Consider the following 9,532-nt stretch of genomic DNA (forward strand, 5'->3'; position numbering starts at 1 on the left):
TAGGGCATAGATTCCTGAATAATGTGGAAACCCCCAACAACTGGGTTAATAATAATAATAATAATAAAACGTAAAAATTAAAAGTGTATGTCCATATTTGACTGAACATCATAAAAATTTTTTATATAATTGTTAGTAATAATTATAAAATTTAGTAAATGTCTCACCTTCAGCATGATGTTGTTATTCAGTTATTCTTTATTTCTATAGTGTTTTTTTTTTTTTTTTTTTACAATGTAGATTGTGTTAAAGCAGCTTAACATAGAAGTTCTAGTGAATTAAAACTGTGTCAGACCAGTTTTCAGAATTGAAGTTAAGTTCAATGTGGTTTAATTTTCACTGCTGAGCGCGGAAAGTCCAAACACTGAAGTGCAAATCCATCGTTGCGCAGCTCCTCAAGTCCCAATGCTATGACCAGCAGAGGGCATCAACTCATAATGAATGAAACAATATTCCTCTACTAATTGTCCAGGTGAAACGACTTCGATTTGAAAGGAGAATTGAGTAATCTGACGTCAAATAACTTTTTACCAATATTAAATGTTTTGCCTTTTGGAAATCTAGTTCCCACTTGCTATGAAATACTGTTTTATTTTATGAGTTTAATGATAAACATTTCTATAAAAAATTGAGTGTTGTTTTACAACACAACTAAAAACATAACTTACCAATTAGTTAACTCATAGCACAAAAAATGATACAGGTGAAGTCAAAATTATTTGTCGCTCTAAATTATAAACCCCTGTTAATTTTCCCTTAAATTTCTGTTTAAAGGAAATATTTTTTTCAACACATTTCAAAACATTATGGACGCTGGTGTTTAAACTGTTTATGGACGCTCCTTAAAATATTCAAGTCCTTGTAATTTAAAGTTTCATTTTCAAGTACTTTTAACGCTTGTGTACAAACAATCTAAAATATAGTAGACTGTACAGACTGCTCATCATTCAAAATATCCAAACACTGAAAATAACCATTAAAAGAAGACAGTTGGAGTTGGTACAGACAGATAATTCTCATCCTAAATGGGAGCATAATGAATTTTTTTATGATAGCAACATCAAGTATTTGATATCTGGAAAAATGCTATGAATGTACTTTTTTATATTACGTATAATATTTGTGTTTAACGGAAGAAAAACATTTGTTAAGACTGGAAACAAGTGGATGATGATGAGAAAAATTATGACCAAATTAACATTTTCATGTGAACACCAACCACTGTAGGAAGGCTATACACTGTAAAACCCATAAACAGGGGTCTCCAAACTCGGTCCTGGAGGGCCAGTGTCCTGTTTATTTTAGTTCCAACCCCAATTAAACACATCTGAACCAGCAAATCAAGCTCTTTCCAGGAATACTAGAAAAGTCCACAGAGGTGTGTTAAAGGAAGTTGGAGCTAAACTATGCAGGATATCGGCCCTCCTGGACTGAGCTTGGACAACCCTGCCATGAAGTTAAGGTAACTCAAACCATTTAAGTAAAAAAAAAAAAAAAAATCCTAATGAGTACTATGAACTTAATCCATTTCAGTTGAGGTAGTGAGGTAACTAACTCATTACCTTCAACACTGAGTTCAAAACTCTTATCAAATGAGTAGAATTAACTTTCAGTCAATTTTGAGTTATCTACACTCATTTCATTTGATAAAGTTGAGTGTTGGGTTTTACACTGTATTTAAAATAGACTTTAGCTGGAAAAAAATGCACCTACAGCATTAAACCAGACAAACACCGCTATTAATCTTTTAATAATTTTCTATTGATGAACTAGTATACAGTAAATGTATAATAAATGACAAAAATACACTCAAATTTGCTTTTGTAAAAGAACAATAGTACAAAAAAAAAATTCTTTACGGCATTTTTGTTTTTGTAAAAAGACAGTAATTGTTTTAATTTTCAGTAAGAAAAGTGTTTTTCAGCATGACATACAAAATATAAATCACATTTATTTTCTCAAGGGCACAATATAAAAGAGTATTTCATTTTAAAACATGTTTAAAAACGTCATCATGCTCGCTTTGACTGGACGTTCTTCTTCTGGGACATCCTTGGTCTCGGTAGTTCTCCAGGTGGGATGAATAAATCTGCAGGTTCAGCTGACGTCTGTGTTTTTGCAGGAGTTGTAAAGTCTATAGTTGCATACTGTGTATTTTGAACACTTGAAATTTGTCTGTTTTCTCTGCTGGCCACATTTTCAGACTGCAGGACTTGAACGTCTGCATAATGTAAACCATCCTCATTCGGTTTTCGTTTTTTATTGACCTGGGCATACTGTGGTTCAGATGTCACGCAGTCATACACATGGATATCAACATGGGCCTGCTGTGGAAAATAAGATGTTGTCACAAAAAAATTTACATATGGTTGAATAAAAGTGAAATGTTGTAGTGTCCTGTTCATTTAACATACCTGATGGGAAGGAACTGCAGATGAAGCTGCTATAAAAGTAGTACATTGGTTAATAGGAATCAACATTACAACAGTTGGTTAATCAAATAATTAACACTTTTGTGATAATCAATGTATAATTTTTATCTGTTATCTAATATCATAAATGTTTGTTTGATATCTTACCTTTTCCTTTTGCCCGTTTCTGTGAAAGTTTTCTTGGATTTATTCCCCATCTAAGGAAAAAAACCATACTAACATTTTAATGTTAATGTTTTCCCTAAATGACAAGTTTATAAAATTATTCCTTAAAAATGTACAAGTACAGCTTTGTATAATATAAATTAGTATAATTTTAATTGACTTGACTAATATACAGTTGAAATCAGAACTATTAGCCCCCCTTTGGATTTTTTTCTGTTTAACAGAGCAAGGGAATTTTCACAGTAGGTCTGATAATAGTTTTTCTTCTGGAGAAAGTGTTATTGGTTTTATTTCAGCTAGAATAAAAGCAGCTTTTAATAAAAAAAAAAAAAAATCATTTTAAGGTCAAAATTATTAGCCCCTTTAAACTATTTTTTTTCTGATAGTCTACAGAACAAACCATCATTATACAATAACTTGCCTAATTACCCTAACCTGCCTAGTTAACCTACCTAAGCCTTTAAATGTCATTTTAAGCCATGTAGAAGTGTCTAGTCAAATATTATTTACCGTCATCATGGCAAAGATAAAATAAATCAGTTATTAGAAATGAGTTATTAAAACTACTATTATAGAAATGTGTTGAAAAAATCTTCTCTCCAATCAACAGAAATTGGGGAAAAATTTCAAGCTTCAAATAAAAAAATTATTCTACAGTATTTTTGTTTACCATAAACAGTTTAATTACATTAAGCTGTAAGAAAATAATTATGAATATACAATTGTAAATTGCGTTTTTTTTTAACTTAAACAGGTTAAAACACTTAAAACAACAGCTGATCGGAATTTATATTAAAGTAACCTACACTGTTAACGTAGACGTTATCAAATGAAATGAGTGTAGGTAACTACTAATTTGAAAAGAGTTTTGAACTCAGTGTTGAATGCAACAAGTTAATTAAATACCTCATTACTTTAACTCAAATGGAGTAAGTTCACATAACTCATATAGATTAGTTTTTGAAACTATTGTTGCTATCGGTTGCCTCAAAAGGTTTGAGTTGCCCTAAATTATTGGGTTTTACAGTGTGTAGAAGAATATTAATTGAACTGAAACAATTAAAGTGAGTTTATTTCACTCAATTTGCAATGAGGTTTGTTTAGAAAAATATTACTTCTGCAATAAACACTCTTTTTAAAAGGAAGCTAAACATATTGTATTTTTTTCAAAAAGGATATGAAAAATGAAACCTCATAGCACATAAACGCTGATAAAAAAATATCTGGTACATCTTTTCTCTAGTCTCAAACGCATTTGACAACATTTACGCTTATAAACATACGATATCAAATATGAACAAGGACCATGTTTTCCCCCCTCAAAAAATCCTTCTTTAAAATGTTATTTTGGGTAGATTACCAATTAATAACAGTAAATCTATCCTCCTCATCAAGATCCTACTGCTGTCAAACAATCACGGACCCGGTCGAATATAACAATAAGCTTAAATATTCAGTAAACTGCACGTTTACAAAAGTTGAAGACATATGGATGGCTATACTTACTTGTCCAGTGTTTTGGTAACATGGCTCCCCATGGCAAAGATTGTCGTCAGCACACAGTTAGCCTTGTGTTGATCATTTGCTCTTTTTCCATTTCCTTGTTCTTCTGTAACCGGAGTCCTGCAGGTGTTCCTGTGAAAAAAGCTACCTTTGTACCGCGACTGCAACGCAACGCCCCTATCGTTGAGGCTGATCTTAAGGTCAAGAACGTTTTACAATGCCTTTAAAGACGTCGAATTAAATATCCTTGCAGTTATTCATTTATAAGAAGAATGGAAGTAGTTTGGTAAAGCAGCAGAGACATTTCCCTGTTTATGCACTTTTTAGTGCCATGTGTTTACATTGGGCAGCTTGTATTGCATCTTTACTTCGAGTGTAAAAAGAGACAAGTGATCGATTCTTGACGACCACTGATTAAAACGAACGTAGTTTTTTCTAATGCTTAATTTAATATGCAAAGACAGCAGTGCATTGAACATATAGTAGCATATTATTTCCCAGAAAATATTGCTATGTAATCACCCCATGTACTCTATTCATGAAGTGTATGGATACATAAAAAATGCACGATTGTTTGTGATTCTTTATTTAACTTTTTACCAAGACTGACTTAAAGAAATAGTTCACACCAGAAAAAAACATCATTTACTCTCCCATGCGGTTTTAAACCTTAGATAGAAGATCCTTAGATAAAATATTGTTTCTATTATGAAAGTCAATACCAGCAACCAGTATTTTAAAAAAAACGTCTTTGTGTTCAACAGAATAAAGAAACTAAAGATTTTGATGAAGTAAATAATGAGTACTGGCAGTGCTAGGTAGTGCTGTCGCCTCACAGCAAGAAGGTCGCTGGGTTGAACCTCAGTTCGGCTCGGCTCAGTTGGCGTTTCTGTGTGGAGTTTGCATGTTTTCCCTGCGTTCGGTTTCCTCCAGGCGCTTCGGTTTCCCCCACAGTCCAAAAACATGCGGTACAGGTGAATTGGGTAGGCTAAATTGTTTGTAGTGTATGAGTGTGTGTATGATTGAGTGTGTGGATGTTTCCCAGAGATGGGTTGCAGCTGGAAGGGCATCTGCTGTGTAAAAATGTGCTGGCTAAGTTGGTGGTTCATTCAGCTGTGGCGACCCCGGATTAATAAAGAGACTAAGCAGACAAGAAAATGAATGAATGAATTATGAGTCAATTTTTTTTGACTCATTCTGGGTGTACTATCAATTTAAGATTGAATATCATATGCCATGTAGCCTATGCTTTGTTAAATATAGGCAGTTGACCATATGAATTATATACTGAATCATAGAAGACAATGACAAATTTGACCATTTGACATGAGAAAACATCAGATGATACAAGTGGCCTGCATGATTGTGCTGTATTTATAATGTGATCATGGAGGTTCAGCAGGACATCAAAGATTACCGTAATATTCCTCACTGAAGTTGATGAAATAATTTATCACCTGAATTAATAGTAAAAAATAGTGCCAAATAACAGTGAAAGTGGTTAGTAGAATTATAGGGGGAATCACTTTAAGACTTTAACTATACAACATCTGTCATCAAACGGATGATGGTTCAACCAAAAATGAAAATGACCTGACAATTTAATGTTCCTCATGTGGTTTCAAATCTGATAAGTTTCTCTCTTCCGTTGAACACAAAAGATCTCATCTCATCTCATCTGATTTTAGTTCGCTTTTCCAGGGCCGGGTCGCGGGGGCAGCAGTCTTAGGAGAAAACCCCAGACTTCCCTCTCCTCAGACACGGGATCCCAAGGTGTTCCCAGGCCAGCCAAGAGACTTCCAGTGTGCCCTGAGTCTTCCCCGAGACTTCCTCTAGGTGGCGCATGCTTAGAAGCTCAGAAGATCCTCGAGCTCGGGGCTCCCTCTCGTTTGAAGGGCAAGAGGGGAGTTTGAGCTATGGTATGTTTCGAGAACTTCCCTGCTGTTTATGGCTAATGACTAGTTAGGAATTGCTATAGAGAGATATACTGCTGTCTAAGAGCTAATCTGTGGTTTAGACAATTCACTTTTTTCGCATGTCTTTGGACAGCGGGAGGAATCCAAGGAAACCAGGGGAAACCAATGCGAGCACGGGGGGAACATGTAAACTCCACACAGAAATGTCAACTGCTGTAGTATGGACTTGAACCAGTGACGTTCTTTCTGTGAGCCAACAGTGCTAACCACTGGGTCACCGTGCCACCCTATCTAGGAAGAGGGAGGAAGAGTAGGGGTGAAAGGGAAATTCTTCAAGATGTAGAAAACTGAGGTGAGAAGCTTTGGTTATTTACAGTGTGTTAGGATTCATCTGATTTGTGCACCATGTGTTAGCTGATGTGGGACCAGCTGTAGTCAATCATAAGCAAGTGATCATCTCGAAATTAGTTTTTAAACTTCACTTAAATAATATATTTCACTCTGGAGCTTCCTACATATGAGAAGATCTGTGGAAGAACATATGTTTAGCTACTTCAGTCAGTCACATCTCTTGTCTTAAACCCCAACATTTATTTGCCAATTTTTTTGCCCTTTAGAGACTAGAGTACTGAGTCTTTCTGGCGAACCAATGGCAGATGAAAACCCGATTCAAAATATTTTTATCCAGATGTAACAAAACTCTGGCAGAAAGAAACTCCAGCAAGTTTTTATGCAGCGGATGCCCTTTCAGGCGTAACTCATTTCTGGAAAATAATTTATTGTCACAACTTATAAAATTCTATTGTGCTGATTTATGCTCAAGAAAATAAATGTTATCAATGTTTAAATGGTTTTTCACTCAAACAAAATGATGCACGATGAAGTTTATCATTAAATGTTTGTAATCTTTTGATTTTATTTAATTTGTCAGTTTTTATGTATGTATTTTATCATATTTCTTAGAATCAATCTAAATCTGTTAAAATTAAACACTATTAGCTTTAATAAGTTTAATATACATACATACATACATATATATATATATATATATATATATATATATATATATATATATATATATATATATATATATATATATATATATATGAATATGGAATGAATATATCTAGCTTTAGAAAAATACCCCATACTCCACACAATAGACTAAACTTAATGTGTTTTAAATTGAAAAGAATTTAAATCACATTGGATTTATTGATATTATTGCATAAATCTCATTCTTATTTGTTCCATTTATGTTTATCTGACAAATATCATTCACAAAGTTTATTAGTTTAATTATGTTTGCAATCCAATTACGTTTATAATTTGTAATCCAAATGGATGAAAATATGAAATCCGAATACATAAATCTTTGTTGCGCCTAAATATATATTTTTTAAATGTTTGCTGCTTAGTTTTGTGATACGTGATGCACTACAATCCAAAAGTTTGGTTATTCTTTATTCACATTTCTTTTCGGAAATCAATACATTTATCAAAGTGGACAGTGAATGCATAACAAAAGATTTCAGATTCAAATAATTAAGTCTTTTTAAAAATCTTTTTGGTTTTTATTCATCCTGAAAAAAAATTAAGCAAAAATTTGTATAGAACAACAATTATCAATAACTGATAAGACTAAGCATCAATCAATCAGCATATTAGAATGATTTCTAAAGAACCGTGTAACGCTAAACAATGATGCATTCATGCTTTACCATCATAAAAATAAAGTACACTTTAAAATATATTAGTAACACTGACTTCGTTTACATGGACATCAGCAATCATATTATTTGCCTTAATCTGAATAAGACAATCATGTCTTAAAGGTATTTACATGAAGCATCAGCCAATCAGATCGCTGTATGCAAATACACCAGCTAGACAGTGCCCTACTGCTGACTGAATTTCATTGGCTGACGCTGCTATGACGATCGCATTAGCCCCAGCTTCAGACACGCCTTAAGTCAAGCTGTAACGAAGTGGCTGACACAGAGGGATCCATTTGCAGTATTTTTATTAAACACAGTTTAATAACAAATAGCACACAGATGTTGTGCATGTGCAAATTCGCATCAAACAGTATATCGTCGTTGTGCTGGCGGCTGGTAAACACAGGATGAGTATGCAGGCATGGGTCAGAGGCAGGAGGCTAGAATCAGAGTCGGTAAGCAGGCTAGAGTTCAAGGCAGGTGGCGTGGATCAAAGTCGGGGTTCAGGTAAAGGTACAAGGCAGGCGGCAGACAGGACTGGGTCAGTAAATAGAGCAAGATCACAACGGGAAGGCAGGCAAGGATGAGAACCGCTCAGTGGTGTTAGCCGGGGCAAAACAAGACTTCGCACTGACTGAGCGTGTGTGCTGCTTATATGTGTGAGTGTGTGATTAGCTGGATGAGCCACAGGTATGTCCGGAGATAATGACCTCTGCTGGCCAGCGAGGGGAATGACTGGGACCGAGTCGGTGACACAAGCATTGACACTAAAGCCCTGTGTGAAAGGGGCGTAAGGCAAGTCATTTCACAAGCTTATGATTAAATTTCATATTAGGAAACAACAATAAAATTGAAAAACAACTGTCTCTTTAGTTTCATTTCTGAACATCCAAATCACAGAAAATCTGCAGTAAAAGAGTATCGTCAGTCTATAGCGATCGATGATTGGCTCCTGTACTAGTAGGCAGGGCTTTATTCAACATACTGACAGTTACACTTTTCCACATTCAAAAAGATACGAGTGACATGTCTTGTGTATTCTGAACTGTTTAAAAAGTATCAAACTGTTAAAATGTTTACATGTCTGTACTGCACTTCAATAATGCGGCTAAAATTGGCATACTCCACATGTTTTAATCCGACTTATGTTTAATTTGATTATTACCTTAATCAGATTAAATTAATCAGAAAATCGATGTTAACATGGTAGACTTTCATTCAGGGTATTGTCTTAATAAAAAATACTGTCTTATTAAAATCAGATTATTGGTTTCCATATAAACATATACTTAGTGTAATAATAATTTACAATATTACTGTTTTGATGAGTATATGCAGGCACAGGACGTCAACAAGACGTCATATTGAAGTTGTACTCCAATGTACCCCATCGTCTTGGGGATGTTGTATTTTGTTTGGAAATGAAAATCGGGTTAACGTCGGAACCCAACGTCAGGCCGACATCAATATCTAACGTCCAACCTAAAATCAAACTATAATAAACCAAATATCAACATCTAATCATGCTACACTTTGACTTTTTGTTGACATTACCTCTATGACATCTATCAGATGTTGGATTTTGCTCACTTTCCAACAACCTTAAATCAACCAAATATCAACGTAATTTGACTTGGTCATTAAAATAACATTGTCCTTTGCTGAATGCTAGATGTTGAATTTTGGTAAATCTAACCCAATATTAACATCTTATGATGTTGTGTGCCTGCTGGGAAGAGACTTATCCAAAAACATTTTTAAAAAATCAAACTACGCCAAACTTTTGTCCTGCAGGATT

At 34.3% G+C, this 9,532-nt stretch overlaps 1 protein-coding gene across 4 annotated transcripts; it reads right to left on the reverse strand.

Moving 5' to 3' along the window:
* Window positions 1-1,733: 1,733 nt before the first annotated feature.
* On the reverse strand, window positions 1,734-4,224 carry zgc:193711. Of its 4 annotated transcripts, none has more exons than XM_087252769.1 (4): window positions 4,104-4,224; window positions 2,580-2,629; window positions 2,415-2,440; window positions 1,734-2,324 (listed from the first exon to the last, which is right to left on the reverse strand). In XM_087252769.1, the coding sequence occupies exons 1-4, from the start codon at window positions 4,133-4,135 to the stop codon at window positions 2,013-2,015; spliced, it is 420 nt and encodes a 139-aa protein (XP_087108895.1). In that variant the 5' UTR covers window positions 4,136-4,224; the 3' UTR covers window positions 1,734-2,012.
* Between the last annotated feature and the right edge of the window lie 5,308 nt (window positions 4,225-9,532).

The sequence above is a fragment of the Danio rerio genome, chromosome 5 (genome assembly GCF_052040795.2).
Source record: "Danio rerio strain M-AB ecotype USA chromosome 5, GRCz13ab, whole genome shotgun sequence".
Lineage (NCBI taxonomy): Eukaryota > Metazoa > Chordata > Actinopteri > Cypriniformes > Danionidae > Danio > Danio rerio.

Excerpts from the sequence above, each read along its gene's own strand:
- zgc:193711 (XM_087252767.1), bottom strand. The coding sequence starts at position 4,135 with ATGGGGAGCCATGTTACCAAAACACTGGACAA. Across the intron at positions 2,630-4,103 it reads GTTACCAAAACACTGGACAA|ATGGGGAATAAATCCAAGAA; the intron begins GTAAGTATAGCC and ends TTTTTTCCTTAG. Across the intron at positions 2,328-2,414 it reads CTGCAGTTCCTTCCCATCAG|CAGGCCCATGTTGATATCCA; the intron begins GTATGTTAAATG and ends TATTTTCCACAG.